The sequence below is a fragment of the Mytilus edulis genome, unplaced genomic scaffold (assembly GCF_963676685.1).
Source record: "Mytilus edulis unplaced genomic scaffold, xbMytEdul2.2 SCAFFOLD_845, whole genome shotgun sequence".
NCBI lineage: Eukaryota > Metazoa > Mollusca > Bivalvia > Mytilida > Mytilidae > Mytilus > Mytilus edulis.
In genome coordinates this window covers 1-20,630 of record NW_027267540.1, presented here as the reverse complement: position 1 = coordinate 20,630, position 20,630 = coordinate 1, and the positions used below count along the sequence as shown (strand labels likewise).

Below are 20,630 nucleotides of genomic sequence, written 5' to 3'. Positions count from 1 at the left end.
CCTGCATGGTGAGTTTCCTATTTTTCAAGGCCTATTAGTGTTTCAGATAGATACACCCTCCTTTATTTTCAGTTTTGACATATGTTCCCGATAAAAAGGTGAGAGGGGGTAGAAGGGGTCCAGATCCCGAAATCCCGGGCTTAAAAAACACGAGGTCCCGAATTTAAAAAAAAAAAATAAATCTCGACATCTCGAATTCGAAAAAAGAATTCTCGGATCCCAAAAGGGTCAATCCCGAAGTCCCGATAAAGGTCATATCCCCCTGAAAGCTTAACAGATGCGGATTTAGGGGGATAGCCCCCCTTTTTCAGTGGAAAAAAGGGTTCATTATATACTATAGATATACATGTGCTACTAGAGAATGACAGACTGGAGCAGGCCCCCTCTAAAGAACATTTTTAGATCCGGCCGCCACTGGTTAATGATCGTTATTAACCCAACACGTAATTAAAAACTCTATTTTCACGGAAAACTTAAATATACATGTATATAAATAGCAGTGTCACTATAAAATCTCGTAAAATAACCTTCTGAAACAAAAGAATTATGGAAATTATGAGCTGAGGGTAGTCTTTTTGCTACCAGTTGATCTGGTTCCTTTCATAATCAAAATGTGCACATGCGCAGTAATTTGAGTCTTTAATGTCTATGAAATTAGTACTTTCGTCTTTAATTCCCACTATGTAGCGTCATCAAAACTTTGATTTTGGCGACTAAAATCATTTATTTTCTGTTGACAAAATCCTGGTTAAATCTAAAGTTCTCTTAAGACTAGAAATTTTTAAAACGTAAAATTTCGTCAAGTACCCTCCATTTTGAATAACTACGCCGGGATATTGTCAATTGCATATATGGCCCTCTACGGACAATTGCTTACAGGCATGATTATTATGTTTTTTGTTACGATTTTCCAAGAATAAGTCCACGTAGGGTCAACAATGACCATTTAAAATTAAATATCCAGCTAATTTCTAAAGAGAGGATCTCTTCGGACAAGTTATTGGAAAGTAATACATTATCGATTTTTACTGTGGAGTGCGTTTTCCTTGTGTGTGTGAAGAAAGCGTTGACTGAACGGTAACCGACGACAATAATGAGGAATCCCCGATAATATTGAGGATTTTCCCTTCGTCTGTCAACCCTGTGTTTACGTTTTTTTGAGTGCGCGTTGCACAAACAACAATATACTTCAATGTTTTATCATATTTATTGGATTTAGTGACGGAAAGTAGTGTAAAACTGTGATATTATGGCCAATATTTTAAACAAAGATCCGCTCACATTCCAGCAAGAAAAGAACGAATTTCTAAAAGAAATTCACATTTTCAACAAAAACAGAGGGTAAGTTCATCTTTCTTAGTTATTAAATTGTTGTCATATTATTATATAATTACAATATATTTATATTTTCATGTTTAATTATTATATTTCAGAACACCATTTGAAAAACTTCCTAAAATTGGTGGAAAAGAGATCGACCTGTATTTGTTGTATCGGCGTGTGATCAGCTTTGGTGGATTGCGAAAGGTAAAGTCGGTTTGAATTTACCTCCGTTCACAGTCAAGTAGTGTATCAATAGAAGCCTCGCGCTTCTCTTGTTCTTTGATTGTCATTATGATCTATAAATATTGGCAATAATAGATCAAAATATTTTAATGCATTGCCATTTTAAAGATGGCTTCCATGTTGTGGTTTAAGGGAGGGGCTTACTGTGTGTATTGCAAGTTGGCAATATTATTCCAAAATCTGCAGATTTTAGTTAGTTTTTGTATTGTTTGAGGTTGTTAAAGAATAACAACAATGCATATGCAATCCCTTGTTATTTATTTTTAGGTTGACAATTAAAAATAGGCCTGTATTTATGCAAAAATAAAGTGCAATCAAGGTCAACTGTGTAGAGTGAGCCAATTTTTTGCAGGATTGAAAAATTGACCCCCAAAAGAAAGAATAGACATTTATAATTCATGCCAATGATATGCAAAATCACTTTTGATATATTTGAAAATTGATTAATTTTAGAGTAAATAAATATATGCATTGTACTATGAACATGATGAAAACTAAGTAAAAACAAAATGCAAGGTTTAACTTGTGCAACTTTTTTTTATGAATGATTGCACTTTTAATACCTTGATTGTTAAATATTTTTCTTATAATATGTATGCGATCACCAGTATTGCAGTTCCTTATTCATTGTAAAAATGTACATACATGTACATGACATAGAATTCGAATGAGTGAACTTTCGATTTAAGAATAGATACATGTACATTTTGCAGGTCAGCTTGAATCCAACCAAATAAAATTTAAGTTGCGAAAGTTGGTGGTTTGATAGTACATGTAAAATGTATTTCCATTACAATTGTAACACCCTTTCAAAAAAACACCTGGACAAACTAGATATATTTCACTATTGTTTAAGAACATTATGCAAGATTTTTAGTGATATTTTGTCAGAAAATGGTGAAAGAGCAAAAAATGAAGAGATTTCAGCAGAAAAGAATATTTACATTTTTGCTAAGAACATTGAAACCAACAAAATCAACTATCACGTTGATCAAAGAATTTACTTCAATTTAATTTGAAGATTCTAAAATGAAAGTTGAACTCAAAGCTTTATAGGCTAGAAGACATTTCTTTGGTATGAAATTTTAGACAGCCAGAAGAATGTAATGGCAAAAGTAATTCTAGCAAATCAGATTCATGAACAAATGAACATTCAAATTTACAAAATAGCATATTTTGAAAATGTCTTGTTTATTCTTTAAAACTGAAGATAAAAGCTTCAATGTAAAATGTATGGATATGCTGCTGGGGAAAAAACAAATTATTCATGTAGTGAATATTTGAAAAAAATATATGATAACCAAAGGATAGCAGCTGAAAAATAAAATTATTTCCCCTACCTATCTACCCACATTTGGCTTGGCAGGGGTCAGGATTGGGGAAACAAACAATATTTTAATTTAGGCCTAACTAAGATTATGCCAGAGCTTTGAAGGTTTTAAGTTGCAAATGTACCCCCTCCTCTTGTCATGTTTGTTCATAAATAATTATAAGTGCTGTATATTGAAATGATGTTGTCTGCACATCCATGCAATTGTCATTTGCTATCCAAGATGTTTACATTTAGTACAAAAATGTAGTTATAAACATGATAAAGAAAAACAGATAATTACTTACATTGTACAAGTGATCTATAAATAGAACTGGAATTTACCTTTTAATCAATGACCATGCTCTTAGAGTGACAGTGTAATCTCTGATAATAATTTAAATCTAAAAATAGCTCTAGTAAGCTGGACTCTTATTTATTAAAAACCTTGTATTTTTTTTTGTCCTTCACACTCTCAAACGTTCAGATATTAAATTAAAGACTTACAGGATTTGGATTTCAGTAAAGGTTTTTGTTTTAGTTTTATAAAAAACATACCAAAGCAAATTCCTCTATAATGTATACCATATTTTTCTGAGATTGTAATTGGATGTATACATGGTATATAACATGTGTAAAATGGGTAAATTTTATTAGAAAGGTAGAGTTACATGTATGTGATGGAAATCACCTTCATATTAACTTTACATTCATGGTTAGATATAGAAGACAACTTATTTATTATCATAAGTCCGAGTATGCTGTCATTGAAAGTTAGAGAAATAATTTCCTGTAAGCTTAAAAGAAACTTTTATGTAATAATCAAGAATATTTGGCTCCAATGCAACCCCATCATTATTGATTAAAAGTCAATTGACATTGAAAACTTTCCATAAAAATTGTGGGCTGATCTCACACTACTTATGTAATGTAAATGTATTTATGTAATGTAAATGTATTTATGACTTTTCATAGAAATAAAAAAATGTTGCAGTCTGGAAAGCCCAAAAGAACATATTGAACCAATTCATTTTAATGTAGTTTTCATACACGTAACACTTACAGTATAATATTTCATTTTTGTCAGCAGGTAATATTCACATGCATGCATGATGCTTGGCATTTTCAAGGTGCCTTTTCCCCACTTATTGTGAAACCAATTAAGTCCCATCTTTAACACTTTATACATATATGTTTTGGATAAGAGAGAAAAAAATATTGATCTATATACGAAATAAACTTAAGCTTCATTGCAGAAAAATAGAAAATTTCTTACCAGGGGTTAAAAATTGCACTAGATGGATTTCTCAGTACAGGGGGGGGGGGGGGGGGTGGAGGGGTATTGTACATTGTTTATGCTAAAATTTTCAATTAACAGTACTGGGGACTATGATGCATTGAATGATAGTCACCTTTGACCTGTCTTCAACTCTTGTCAGACAGCTGTTGAACACTAAACCATGCAATAAAATATTTCTAAATAGTTTAGTAGGTACCACTGGAACATTGTCACAGTCTGACAGTTTCAAAATGAAAAACAGAAGATGATGGGCGCCAGATGGGGCTGAAAATTAGTCCCCCCAAAAAGCTGAAAAGAACATTTATAGAATATATGGACAAATAGATTCTACTGGGCAAGGTCAACTGTTACTGATGTTGATGATATAGACAATGTTTTGTGAATATTTTCCAGATCACACCAATAAAAGTCTTCTATGTATGTGGGATCAACAAATATTTGATTAGAAACACTACCTGGTTTCAGATGACAAGACCCATGAACATATTTTCTGTGCCTGTAAATATTTACCACCCATAATACAACAGATTAAAGCGAACTAGATTATAGAATTCATTGTATTATGCAGCAAATTATGAATTTGTAAGGCATGCTCAACTAGTATGTCAGACTTGATGTGCGAGCAGTTCTTCAAGTTCAAACAGGGCTAGTAAAATCCTGCTACCAAAAATCCTGGGCTAGTGAGCTGTCTACAAAAATGTTTAACCCCTGTCTATACTTTTATCCAAAATCATTTTGAACTGTCTTTATTAATTAAGCTGAGCTATATATGTAAAAAAAAATATAATGTAGCAGTTGTAAAATACTGGAGTCTGGCATACATTTTATTCACTGTATCACATTGTAGTTCTTACTATAGTTATTATAATTACCTGCTGTTTTAAATAAATCAACCCTGACACATACATTTGAAACAGTACTGGCCAATAAAACAAGATTTATGGATGTAATATTTTGAGAGTCCTTGAGGTCTTAAAAAATATATATTTTTGTAGATCATCATGATCATGATCAAATCTGTAACTTAAACTAACTTTTTGACACACTGATGATGACAGACAAAAATGTTGAGGTTTTTATGAAGACCCACAGGATAAATTTTGCTACTTCTGAAACCAAATTTCTCCTAGGTTAGTCGAGACTTTTCAGGAGAACTTTCTTTGTCAAAGCTTTAGATTGGCAATGATTGGTTTAGCCTATTGGGCAAGTATGATAAACATTGTATGCTAGTATTTATAGAATAATTCAGTCTTCATGCTCGACCACAGGCACAGGCCCACCAGCACAAAAATGTACTGGTGTAAAAATGCTGTTCTATGTAGGCCCTGTAACAATATCATCTCTTTTAACTAAAATTTGCATAAAATTCAATTTTGAGGCTTTATCTTTAAGATTGGAATATCTGAATTCTTATTTTATTCAGATTTAAGCATGTTAATGAAATGTAATGTAGCCAAAGGTAGTTATAAATTCCTGAAAGTTTATATATTTTATAATGTTTTAGCTCACCATGCCTAAAGGGCCATTGTGAGCCATTTTCAGGCTTTGGTGTTCGAGGTCTGTTGTCCTCTGTTATCTTTTATTAAAATCTAAAACTAGATAAAACTACCAGGCAAATGCAACCAGATATATAGGGCATTACTGCCGCTCAGCAAGTCAATGCAGTTTTTGTGCCTTTCCCAAGACAGGAGGATCTGGCCTTTTTCATGTTTTTAGTCTTGTACTATTTTAAATTTTATAGTTTATTTAAATGTTTTGGAGTTAAGTGTGCATGACAGACCGTGATGTCCATTTTCACTGAACTAGTTCACAATTTTATTAACAAATGCAGGGGCCAGCTGAGGACCACCATTGGATGCAAGATTTTCTCTCAGTGTTGAAGATCCATTGGTTGACTTCGGCTGTTGTCTGCTCTTTGGTCGGGTTGTTGTCTCTTTGACATATTCCCAATTTCCATTCTCCATTTTAGTCATGGTCAAATTTTAAAAATAACATAGACATGAAGACTGTGTTATGGCTGACATGACCATATGGCTGTTTCACACTGAATCAATGTTGAGCAATAATCTAACAATAATCAATCAACATATACGTTTGTCACTGACAATGATTAAATCTAAAGCTCACATTTACAGTAAATGTGCATTAAAATTACATTTTTTTATAATATATCATACATAATTAAACTATTCCTTTGTTGCACATGCTGAAAACAGTAGCAGATGTTTGAGGTCAAAGTAAAGTTCACTTTATTAAAAATGCAAATCTGCAATTAATGTAACCTGCATTTACTATATATACCTCTCATACATGTACATTGTAGTTTTTGTTGCAGTAATATTTTTCTTCTCTTTGGTCAGGTTGTTGTCTCTTTGACACATTCCCCTTTTTTAGTTCCCTACCGACGAAGTCAATGAGGAATTGACTTTGCACTCTGTCTGTCTGTCTGTCTGTCCATCAGTCAGTCTGGCAAATCAGTTTTTCAGACTTTTTTCTTCATGCTTGAAGATATTGATTTGATATTTGGTGTATTGTTTTATCATGACAAGTTACAATCAAGTTCAATTTTCACGATTTTAGCTTTTCTTCTTGTTCAGTTAAAGCCCTTTCCCTAGTTCATTCTCAATTTTATTGTAGTTTTCTTTACACATTCTGTGGACCATTTTGTATAAAGTTTAACTTGCCTTTTATAGAAACTGCATCCGAACAAATAAGGGAGAATACTCAGTGATAAATTACACGTTCTTCTTTCTAGGAAGCTAATAGTGCGGTGACAGAAGTGTAAAAAGTCGTCTAGATCGCGAGTTTAATCTCCCCAAATAACACACGACTAAAAATGGTCTTAACTGAAAGACAAATATGTCTTCTTTAGTTTTTGCCCTGTCGTCAGAATTTCGTACGGTCACATTTTTCTAAAAAATCGTTTTAATGACTAGTAGTATATTGGAAAGTTTCAACCCCCCTTTTCAAATTGAAAAAATGTGTATGTTTTCTCACATTTAATTGAAATAGTTTTTCCTGAAGCCATTTTTATATGTCAAAATATTCTATTTAGTATTTTATTTTCTTCTAATCTATAAAATTTGCAAAGTTTGGACTGTTTAAAATTGAGGTAATTTTAATTGCAAATTCAGACACAAACTTTGGTTTCTTCTTCATAGCAGTAATAAAAATTATCCCATGATATTTTAAGCATATAGTATTTCATAAAACTAATAAGTGATAAAATTTTCGGAACCAAAATATGAAAAAAACCTTAAGAAATCAATGGAAAAAGAATGGATTAAAAACTTCAATTTCAACACGGAACTTAATCACTTGCCTTCCGTCACATTTTGTGTATTAGTCAATAATTTGCTCTCAACTGATAGATGGAATTACTACCTTTTTCGTTATTATATACACATATTTTCAATTAAAGTGCACATATATGCCACATACTTTGTTTGTATATGTTTATATTCTATGTTTTTTGTTACAAAACATCAAATATACTTTGTCAGAAAAGTCTTATTGTAAAATCAAATAATTGACGGATAGTTTCAGTAAATATTCCGTGATATGTGAAGTCCGTTGCAACTTGCTCCAATAAGTCTAAAAGAAAAGAATAAAGTCGTTCAATTTTATGCAGTGCTTAATATGCAAAAAAAAAACTCGACTGAAATTTTGAGTCAATTTAACCATATAGGGAAGTCGATTTTTGTATCTGCATCGAATAAAAGATTGGATGAGGTGAACATGTTTCATGAAAAGGCACTTGTTTCTGTCAATATGGGTTTACTATCCATACCCGTACGAAAAATCACCCGTACGGGTATGGATAGCAAACCCCATATTGACAGAAACAAGTGCCTATGATTTCATGCGATAGCTGTTAATTCGAAGAACTCCGTGCAGGCAGTTTACCATCGTTCATGGTACAAAAGTTACAAAAGTTAACATATTTGTGCCCCCTTTTAGAGCGAGGAAGCTTCTTATCTGATATTTAATGACGACATACAATTATCGGACTGTTGTCCCACAGTTTCGAGTATTTGTATGCGTTCTAGAATGCAGTCGTTCAACTGGAGCGCTTGTACATTTTGTTGCAACAAAACATTTTAGAAATATCATAAAAACTACGCAAGTTTGAATCAGATGAGCGTATGAAGAATGTTTTATCCGTGTCAGACAAAGTTAAAATTGAAATTGTTTTTCCGTCCATCTTTTAAACTTCAAGCACTCTGTCATTTTGGTTGCATTACAAATCATTTGCTAAAAACGAGAAAAGACCCAAAAAAGTCCAAACCCGTGGAAGCAGATATCTCAGATCACGATACTGCTTTTACTAATTTTATTTTGGCTATTGACAACGATTTAATGGTCATTCCTCGTGACACCGTTACTTGATAAATACAGATCTACTCTAATTTAAAATATTCTACTTTTAACATGCGGTCTAAACTTATTGATTTCTATTGAAATTCAGTTGTCAAACAACAAGTTCAAGGCAAATATAACATAATATATAGTAGCAAAATAACTATTTGAGATGCAATATCAGCTGCTAGGCAATTGAAAACTGACCTCAAAATCTTAATGTCAACGGTAATAGACACACATAACGGACAGATATTTCATTCCGCTGCAAGTATACTTAGAAAAGACATCGAAACTCTAAAGAAGAATACCCAACTTCGAATGAATTGTCTCTTCCTTCTTCAATTCAGTCAATGCCTTCGTATTTATTGCAATTCATTTTATAGTTACTCGATGAAACTGCATACAGCCAAGACTATTCTCAGGAAATGGCACCAGAGAAACTGCGTCAATGCTAAGAAATTGTTAAGTCAATCGTGTGTGTGGCCAATTTTGTTTTACTCTTTTTTATTTAGGATTGGCTTTACAAATGTACCATGAGTTTAGTTCAAAACACCTTGTTGAAACATTGAATGCCAATGGACGTTATGCTTCTTAAAGTAAAGTGCGACGCTATCTGATGTATTGCAAACCATGACATTGATCGAATTCAAGATAGTGTGTTCATCTCGTATAATGATTCCTCAGCATCTTTACAGACACGCATATGGATGTCATCACACCTTCCTAAACCCCCTTTTAGATCTCTGTTAAATCTTGGATGAATTGATAGGGATGGTTTGAAGCTGGTATTTTTTTTAGGAACAAATGTCTTCGGACTTCCTACAATACCTTGTCTATACTTGTAAAGAAAAACTCAAAATAACGTGTTTGCTGTGAGCAGAACCTTTCATGTGCAGACATGTGGCCATGAGTGAAATGAGTAGAAATATTAAAACATGTCTTGTGACGGTTGATGAAAATGAAGATGATGAAGATAACGGTTGATTTGGTATAAAGCTTGTTGCACTGGTATACCCAGGTTCGGGGAGTGTTGGTGCGCCCTTAAAAAAGTTTCACCCGGCCACATTCTGTATGTGTCAGTTTCAAGTCACGAGATGGTAATGCAGTGTTTGTCGTTTGTTTCTATTTGTTTTTTATTCATTTTGTACATTAATCGGGCCGTTAGATTTTTCGTTTGTTTTACATTATTTGTTTCGGGAATTGAAGACTATGCAGTATGAATTTAATTTTTTACTCATTGTTGAAGCCCGTACGGGACCTATAATTGTAAGTTAATTTATGTCTCATTTGCAATCATATCACATCTTCTTTTTTTTATATGGAATACTTTTGAAGTTTGTGGTACGTTGCAAGGAAAAAAAGGGGGGATATATAGGTACAAAACCTATAATGTAATAGATTTTAACCAGAGTAAAATACACAACAACAGATAATACTATGGAAGCAGTAATAATTATGAAAAAAACCAAAAGCAACGAGTAGTCTTTAAAAAAAAATAAAGTATCCGCAAATTCAATTTGAGGTCATATTTGACTGTAGTGTTCTATTGCTTTGGTTTCATATCTCACCCAATATGATGGTTTAAAAAATAATTTTAAAGTATTGTCCTGCATGACACTTGATGTTTACCTGAATTTGAAATTTGTCATAAGGTTATGGTGCTCTAAACATTTTATAGGTTGAAAACTTGATTTTAAAGTTTTGTTTATAAAACGTCGTTTTATGATTTTTTTTGATAAAAAAATCTCAATGATTAAGGTTTATGTATAATAACAAACATTACTAAAGCCAAAACAGTATCATTTGTATTTAGGTAGAGTTTAGAAATATACAAAAATGTCAAAATTGAAACCCTCCCAAATTTTCACAGATTTTTACATATGACCTTTGACCTCAATTTAAAAAAATGTGACCATATCAAGTATTGACGACAGGCATATTATTATAGTACACGATTTCCTCTTTCCAATGATATATTATATAGGTGTGTGTTCGGTGGGGAGATTAAATTAAAAAAAATCTGCCTTCAGTCACCGCACTATAATGAGAGATAAATGAATGATGTTACAAAGAAGCTGGAAAAAAGGGAAAAAAATCAATAGTTTATGCGACATTTGTAGTCAAGGCTGTGTCAGAAAATTCTTTAAAAAAAATTCAATTTTAAGGGAATTTGAAATATTGATTTCATTCTCTGAATAAAAGTTTATCAAAGTCTATCGGTAGGTATATTAGAGAAAAAGGAAAATCTGTGGCCTTTGAAGTTCTTTCAAGTAAATGATTGATTAGATCTGAGTCTGAGTACTAGAATTAATGGATACCTACAAACAGTTCTGAATAAAAAGATTATCTTTGTGATCCATTAGAGGCCATGATTGTAGAAACCATCCTTTGTATTGAACTAATGCATGTAGTGCTTTAAGGATACAAAACATACCTAATCATGTAACGCTGTTGTTATTAAAAACATATTCTGGATTAAGAAAATATAACCATACTGTAAATTTACTGTTGAAAGTCAGGAATAGCTGAAGTTAAATCAGTTTCTTCATTGGCAGAGTTATTGGTGAGTTTATTTCAAAAGCATTATGTAATTTTCTTTAAAAGAGATGTAAATATCATATGCATTATATAAAAATTTATGGAGGTTTGGAATGTAACAGAAGCTAGACAATACTTGCCTTGGATGCTGCTTTATCCTGCTAAAGCAACAGGGTTATGTAAAACTCTTTATATCTTATTCCTTCTTTTACATGTACAATAAGATTCCATTTGATGGGGAATTTTGATAGTGAATGTGGTTGATTTTTTTTGAAATTTCTCTCTTATGATTCATATATATTATGGCAGTTGTTAGTGTGGTCATTTGCTCTGTATAATGGTTAATGGTAGCTCCAGTTATTTTTAATGTTTTGAAAATCACACAGTCTCTGACAGTCTGATTCAGTTGCATGATCAACCATTGAGCTAGTCTCTCAGTATATCAGTTTGTCGAACGAACCAAGTTTAGTGAACCTTGAATTTTAATCTTGTGAACCTCAAATATAAGCCTGTGTCCAAGGCATCCATAGAGCAAGTAAACTTCAATTCTGAGTCTGTTCAAGCTAAGCAGTCCTAGAACTAGTAAATTTCAATTCTTCAAGTCAAACTGTATATTTTGTAATTCTGAGTCTGTGTTGAACCCTAGTGAACGTGTCTGATTCTATAACCTTGAACCTTGGAATACTGGTACATTAAATGTGTGTTTGTGATGTACCCTAGAATACAACAATTTGGTCCCTACATATTTGTGGTGAATCTGGGAATAGATTTAATCTGAGTCTGTGTTTAACCATGGAATACTGGTACATTTACATTCAGTCTGAGTCTGTGTTGAACCAAGGAATACATTAAATGTGAGTTGTTGTGTTCTGGGAAGTTCATACAATCGGAGTCTTGAACCCCAGTTTTAAAACCATTTATAAGTCTTGTTATGTTTTAAAGCTTAGTTTACCTTTTGATAATATTATAATCTATGATAATACAATACATAAAAGATGTTAGATGATTATTAAGTTAAGCAATAAATCCTTGTTTACATTACATACATGTACTTAACATACAAAAATTGGTTATGTCAGATGTACACATAGTCAGCTTAAGTATAAATAGCCTCTTTAGATGAAGCCTAATTTTATCACAAAATAAGGCATCTATCCTACTAAATGAAGAGACTGATATCATTGAGCCGCAATTCCTCTGAAACTATACAAAGTTTTAAATATTTGAGATTGACGTATAAATGTAGTGTTTTGTACATGTACTTCCTAAATTTGTCTTTGAAACAATCTATTTTCCACAGAAAATGTCAATTTTTGAGAAAATATCCAAATTTGGACACCATTTTGGGTCTGTATCCCATATGCTTTAGCGCATGTACAGTTGATGTACTGCCCGCAAAATTTTAAAACTCTTTGTTCATGTTGTTTCAATACTTTCCTGATTGTGCTGTGAAGTCGTGGACATCTTTTAGTTGTTATAACATTTATCACTTAGTACCAGTGATTACCACTTTGTATTGCTTGATTTCCACCTATTATGACAAATTTTCTATTAATTTAAAGTTTGTGATTTCCTTCAGTCTGAACAGTGTTGGGAAGTTTTTGTTCATATGACAAACTGTCAGTATAATCTTTATTCTTTATTAATAAACAGAAATGTTCCATGTACATGATGTCTGTTATATTAAGTCAGGTCTATTTGTTGTACAATGTAGTTAGAGAAATGTAGAAACATAGTAGGCACTTATAAACGTCAGTTTGATAAACCATTTCTAATCAGATGTTAGAGAAATGAAAAGCGTAATAGAAACTGACAATGGATATCTTTGTTGTCCTGGTGTAGGACAGAATCAATATTGTACAGGTAAAACACCTGTCATTCATGCTGTTCAACTTAATCAAAATGAAAACCCTTGCTTAACATGCCTAATGGGGTGGGAAAATGTAACAGTACAAAATGGGATTACTCAATAGAATAGAGATGCTTTGAAAGCACACTTGGATTTTAAAGGCCACACTACAGGTGATAATTAAGTTGTCATTGTGTGAGGACAAAGAGTCATGACAAGTAATTACATTGACGGTCAGCTGTTACCTTTATCAGGTTTGATAATGTTCAATGTTTACATTTAAATATCAGATGTACAGGTGAATAACGGCAGTGTTAGTGTTAATTAGTGTTTTGGCGTAAAGTAGGGGTAGAGTGTGCCAGATGTATTTTACCAGAAGTGCATAAGTGTGTGTTTATTTAGTATTGGCAAAGATGAATTGAATTTGGGGTCGTGTGTTCATATATTTATAAAATAATTCATCTGCTTGGTAGAGATCAAGTTTTCATATTTAAGTTGACTATTATTTAAAAGATTGCAATTCTTTTTCAGATTCATGATGAAGAAACCTGGAATCAAATATCGGCAGATCATAAAATGCCAAAAGCTTGTTGTAATGGAAGTCAAGCCTTAAAACATATCTATGTCAGGTAGGAACTTTGTACATTATATAAATGAATTCAGTACAAGTAATTAATCCTTCATCTAAAACAGCGGGGGTGCAAACCGTGTAGTAAGATGTTAATGAAAAAATATTTGTATTACAGGCCTTTTGACTTGACTCAAAACACAGTTATTTTTTTTTCAATTGATAATTCACTTTGATATTTTGCGTTTTTTTTTTAAACATTGCCTTTTGAACTTCTGGTTGAAAGCTTAAGTGTACTTGAGGGTTATTCCAGAATGTGTTTTTGCATTTTTAATTTTCTGGCAAACAATTTGAACCTATGTTGTTCTATTCTTATAATTTACAGTTTGGTTGAATAGTTTCACTTTCTATTGCATGTATTGTAAAACTGTTTAAGGTCTCTTCAGACAATATTAAAAAGTCCCTAACCTAGTATCTTACACGCTGTTTAAACCCTTTCACAGGCAATGCTTATGCTAGTTTTCTGATTTTACTTGATATTTTATAGAGGTTCTGAGAAGATAAGCTGGTTTTATAAGACATCATTTTCGAATCTAATGTTTTCTTATACCTATGGGATATTTGGTCCAGTCAAGGAAAATAAACCATATTTTATACTTTGTCCCACAGGCCCTGTGAATTGATTGTACATAGCAATATGTTTACAGCAAGTTTGTTCTCAAAGGGTCACTCTACAGTTATACTTAACTTGATATATTATAATGGGAAGTTTTTATACCTAAGTTATTTTTCAAAGAAATCTACTCTTTTTGATATTTCGTTCATGTGTGTTGAAATGTAGACAAACAAATGATGGAAAAAATGTAAAAAGAAACGAAATCAATTGATGCTGTGCTGGTAGGATAAAAGATGAAACACCACAGTCTTTATTGACTTCTGAGATTGACTTAACAAACCTTTTATAATTCTTATATGATTTGCATATTATGGAATATGTTGATATGATTTGTTGAGAGGACTTCCGTTAGCAGTTCTTGACGTTGTTTATTTTTCGATAAACAACGTTGACCAAACTTCTTTTCGTAACCAATGTTAATGCTGTGCTGGTATGAAAGAAACACAGCAGTCTTTGTTGACTTTAGGCAGTCTTCACGATTAACCACAAGTCCTACAGCCATGGCTTTTGTGAAATTCTTCTTTACAAGCCAACAGAATCCAACTAAAAAATTTGGTAAAATTGAGCTTCGGGTTGTGGATTGAAATGTTAAGCGTGACGACTGCAGTGATTTTAGTAACCTTTTATAAAGCACTTATATAGTTGTTTCCTGGGTTAAGTGAAACAAGGGAATTATATGTGTATAGTCAATTATTTAAATTCATTCTAGCTCAAATACAATGTGTTGGTGTTATTAATTTTGCATCACAACACTGGAATTTCATTCTTTTGTTTTGTTCAATATCCTTGGACCTATATGTTTTATGAGTGACCTTCTCTTAATCACAAAACAATATTTTCTGCAGATATTTAGATAAATATGAGCGTGTGCATTTCCATGGTGAGGATCCTAACAAGAAAGAATTTGATGATGATAATGACCATGCTCCGGCCAGGAAGAAAGTTAAGCTACCATTATTTGGAATTCCCCTTACATACAACCACGAACAACATAAAGTTACAGGTAATTCTAGGAAGTGTATAACCATACTATAATGTGTCTGTTGTTTACTTTTGATTAATTGTATTTTTTACTCTCAAATGTCATTTTGTGTCTGACGGATCACCTGGTACAATCCTATTAACAGAATATAATTTGATATTAAAATGTTTAGCATGTCTAAGTCAGAGAAAGAAAAGTCATGGTTTGGTGACAAGTTTTAAATGAAATAGATTATCATTGCTGTAAAACAAGGAGTGATTTACCTGATGACTTGAAATCAATAAAAATATTATCAATGGGCTAATCTTCTTAAAACGTCTCTAATGGTATCGTAAAGAATTGTAAAGCAAACTGGAATGAGAGAATCTTGGCTTTAACTATGTCAATGTATGTATCAGGATGGAATTTAATGAAAAGGAAATTTGTGTATAAATGATAGAATGCTATAAATGTTGACATTTTGTGTGATTATCGGAGATTGTGATTATTCGTCATCTATTGAGGCAGAACTGTGTAACTGTTATGTCAGGCAGCTGACTAACCATGCCAGATTTGAGAAATAAAAGATAAATGGTTTAATATTGTGACAAAATAATTCAAAGAAAAAAAATTGAAATATATTTATAATCAGTTTCAATTCAGCTCAAGTTCTACTCTGATTGATTTTTGTATCAAATGAAGGTAGTCAAGGGAAATGCCATTGTAAAGATGTTTTCATCCTGTATTTGATTAAGCATGAGTAAATTTATTGTTTTGTCTGCTGGATATTGTTTGATCAAATCTGGCAGAGGTTATCAGATAAGCTACAGAATGATGAATTGCATCATTTGCATATTTTAGCTTTAAAGCTGGAAGTAATAATTCAAGAAGTAATTCTTTTTTTTTTAATGAACAATAAAATTCTTGGTTATATATTGAATAAGAAAAAAGTATCCATATTCAAAGTTATACTAGCAACTGAAACTTCAGAGACTAATCTTTAGATTTATTGAGATTTATTACATATTGCTCACAATTTTAGTGGTTATTTTTTTTTTCAAGGATTCAAAACTTTTATCAATACCTTTAAATGTACACTTTTAAATTGGCGGCATTTATTTTGGTGATTTTGTTCTATCCGCGAAAAATTAACACCCAGAGAAAATAACGCGCTTTACGGTAGTGGAATGTATTATTTAACGGTATTATCTACAGTCTGAGAGATTTATGGACTGTCTCAGAATCTTGATTTAACTGTCACTTTTATTTCAGATCAGTGTATCCTAACCTCTGTCTGACTGACAAAATGTCAGATAAAAAAAAATCACAGGGTCCGACAGAAATTTTTAGATTTTTAGTTGCAAATATAGTAGGAAAAAGTCAAATTTCTTTTCTGTCAGACCAACACTAAAACAGATTGCCAGACTGTCAGATTCTTCTTAAGATGTATGAACTGTTTCAGAATCTATTATTATTATAGTGTTTATTTAACCGCCACTTGTCCTCTTTTGCAGATGCTTCTAGAGAGATGTATGGACTGTCTCAGGATCTCACTGCCTCAAGTGATTATGAAAAATTGGAAAAATCGTTACTTTCTGGACTTCCAAATGAAGTGGACTTTGTGATTAATGTTTGTACACTTCTGTCCAATGAAGGTCGCCATATTTTACGACTCGATCAATCTAGATATTTACTTACCTTGTTATTGGCTCATATAGGATTGTTTGATTACAGTAAGTTCTTCATAAATGTTATGTGGGCCTCTGTGGCTGAGTGGTCTAAGTAGGTACTACTGTAATCACTAGCCAGTTGTGAGTTCGAACCCCGCTCGTGCGGGTGCACTCGACTCCAATCTCAATTGACTAGGATTGTCAGTTTTCCTATCGAAGGTTGGTGGTTTTCTCCGGTCACTCTGGCTTCCACCACCAATAAAAACTGACTGCCATGAAATAGCCCAAAAGCGATGCTAAAAGTTGATTTAAAAACACAAAAATCAAAAATCATAAATGTTATGCAAAAAAAATTTTGTTCAGCATTGAACTTGTTGATTGGAGTGGCTGAAGTTTATTTTAATCAATATGCAGACTGATATAGTTTGCTCTGCTCATAGGGTGCAATCAACAGTTTTTTTCTATGACGTCACATTTTGAGGGACCATGCATAAGTGACCCTTAGTGGTGGACTGATTAATAAAGATACTTGTATAAAACTAGATATCACTGGAATCAGAATGTTTCTCTAGTTTATAATGAAATAAAAATAATGTGTACTTTTAATATATTAAAAATATTCCATCCAATGAACATGGGGGAAAAAAAGGGTCTAATTTGAACAAAAAAAACTTGAAACCAGGTCATGTGCCCACCCATGAAGACATGATCCATGCACATTTTACATAATCAAAACTGTATGAAATTTGTAGGTTTTTACCTGGCCTTTCAAAAAAATCTTGTTTCAGGGTACGGTTTCCTGCTCCAAAAAGAGCTACAGTGGCTGCAAATAAGTTTTCAATTTTCACTGCCAAAAAAAACAGGTTGTTTACAGTGTTGTCTCCCCTCAAAACATGTAAAGTTAATATAATTTTTAAAATTATTTCAATCATTCAACCTGTTTTAATTCAAAGCTAATTAACTAATTTTTACAATCAAATACAAAAAACATGATACTTTTTCACCAATTGAGTAAATAAACAGGGGTTTCCCTCCATGGTTATTTTAGTCGGGGAATAACCCCTAGTTTTTTATACGAAACTGTTTATAGCACCCAAACCAATGTGGAAAGGAAGACTACAAATTATTTGTTATCTGTTCCACACTGTAAACCTTGCAGTCAAGGGGAAATAACTCTTATATTTTAGAAATAGATACAGAAGTCTTTGGTAAAACTATTTTAAGTTGCCAAACATTCAGATGTGACAAACAGGATTGATTTAACATGCTATGCAGTTAAGTGATTTTTAGAATCATTTCAAAATGACTGATTTGTCAAGCACTTAATTAACAACTGTGTAATTGATTTGTTGGTCGTGTTGACATGGTGTGAATATATTGTTTAAAATATATAATGTACACTGGGAAAAAAGAAAAGTATTCAGATTAGCAAAATGTTATGATATGTTATTGATTAATTGATTCTGAAATGAAAGATTTTTAGGCTTGGGAAAACTACTTGACAAAGTTCTTTATTTTGTTGAATGCAAATTCTATTCAGTTTCAGTTTTGTTAGATTAGAACAAAACAAATATTTAAAATTTAAAATTCTTGATAGAAAAAATGTAAGTATCAGTTAATAAATTAACAGCACATTCCATATGTTACAAGACACATGAAAAAAATGATATTTTAGCTGTTTTGATAGTTATTTAATTTCAGTAAAACGTGCAAAAGATGTTGAATTTGAATTAAAGAAGTAAGCATTATTAAGACGTGAATTTATAGATAAGGTCTAATTATAATAAATGATATTTTCTAGGTAAAGATGGATTAGAAGATCTTTATGTGAATGGTTGGTATAAACATTCTAAAAGAAATTTTGTAAGAGTAAGTATTGTTTGTTCTGTAAACTGTTTTCTTGTCGGACGTTTTGAATCGTTAAATTGATCAATAGAATTAAAAGGAATACCTTCAAGTGTTAAAAAGAGCTGACAGTTTTACCTAGAAAAGTTTTTATGCCCCACCTACGATAGTAGATGGGGCATTATGTTTTCTGGTCTGTGCCTCCGTTCGTCCGTTCGTCCGGAATTATTTTATGATTTTAATGACAAAGTGCTTTTGATGAAGCTATCTGTTTACATTTTAAGATACTGGACCGGTCTCATGCTAATAGCTATCAAGCAAAGTATCATTAAGGACTATGAAGCATACATTATAGTATCTAATTAATTGCACAAGAACAGCAAAATTTCTTCTCCAGTTTTGAATGTATGAAATTTTTATACATAAAATATGCATCATTTATGAATGTATTCAACCATTCTTAATACTTTATTGTTGTTTATTTTACAGTTCTGGTTAGACACAGTGAAGGACAGTTCAGCAAAAATGTTAATATCCAGTACAAGAGAATGCCAGATTGGTATGTGTTACAGTGCTACATGTATTTTCTGTTTATATTTGAGTTATCTCACTTTGTATAATAATAAAAAGAGAAGTTAGATTATTTAACTAGTAGGTGAGTGTAATATTAGAAAAAGACGTCTAGTTAAGGACTTTAATGCACCCACCTAACACACGGCTAATTTCTTTTTTAAATGAAAGAATAATGATTTAACTTTGATTTTTGCCCCGGTCGTCACAAAATCGTACGGTGCAATTTTTGTTAAAATTGACGTTTATTTCAGAAATTAATTGAAAATTGTAAAAATACGACATGTTTTTCAAGCAAAAGAAATTAGTCGTATCTCTTCTTTTAGACAGAATAATTAAGTGAATTAGATTCTTAAAAAAATGAAAAACAATATTTACAACTATAACTCCGCATGCTTTTGCATTCCTTCTAAATATTTGACATTTTGTACGAAAATTTTCAAAATCCTGACCTTTTCGGATCACTATAGTTTCCGGAATCCCTTATCTATTTCGTTATCGTTTTTTACTGAATATATTAGTCGATTTCCGTGTACTTATAGTGCTTTTAGAGTACGATAAATCATATTTAAACGGTTCTACTTCTATCTTGAACTTCAGTGGACTGTTCACAGTAGAGGGAGGATTGAGATTGCAAAAACACGTTTAACCCCCGCCGCAATTTTGCGCCTGTCCCAAGTCAGGAGCCTCTGGCCTTTCTTATTTTTGTATGATTTTTTGTTTTAATTTCTTGAGTTTATTTCGAAGCTTAGTATGACGTCCATTATCATTTCAAACTAGTACACTTTTGTTTAGGGGCCAGCTGAAGAACACCTCCGGGTTTGGGAGTTTCTTGTGCTGCATTGATGACCCATTGATGGTCTTCTGCCGTTGTCTGCTTTTTGAACGGGTTGGTGTCTCTTTGACAAATCCCTCATGTCCATTTCAAATTTTTAATTCAATCTGTATATAGTAGATCTTGTGTCCGCTTTGCGCAAAACCTCTGCTGTACTGGTATATGCCCATGACAAGGAAGTTGTCTTTGTATGGATATTTTGACCGATAAGAATGATGAGATTACAAGTTAAAATGAAGCTATAATATTCCGATAGCGCAATATTTTGACACCCTAAATGGTCCTACAACCCATTGGTCCGACGTTTCGATCTTTTAGATTATACGCTAACGGGATTTTAACATAAGAAAGCCAAATAAAAGGTTCAATATTAGGATAACCTTGTCCTCCGTTTGAAGCGGTGAAACAAGATATAAAAAAGTAATACGTAGTGCCAAAGTAGCCGAAGTTCATCACTAGCGTAATTTAAAATAAGTACAAACTCCTTTGTCAAGTGTTGTTTGATTAATAAGATATCTCAATATACACGGCGGCCGACTAAAGTAAAATCAAACACAGTTTAACGTACAATGAGTGGTCAT

General features: G+C 32.3%; 1 protein-coding gene across 1 annotated transcript; it reads left to right on the top strand.

The window, feature by feature from the left end:
• Window positions 1-681: 681 nt before the first annotated feature.
• Window positions 682-19,224, top strand: LOC139505622 (AT-rich interactive domain-containing protein 2-like; the record flags this gene model as incomplete). The annotated part of the gene is made up of 7 exons (XM_071295112.1): window positions 682-1,341; window positions 1,434-1,527; window positions 13,456-13,553; window positions 15,014-15,171; window positions 16,644-16,862; window positions 18,601-18,668; window positions 19,134-19,224. Coding segments are annotated over exons 1-7 (820 nt in total), but the record flags the coding sequence as incomplete, so codon positions are not given.
• Window positions 19,225-20,630: the final 1,406 nt, after the last annotated feature.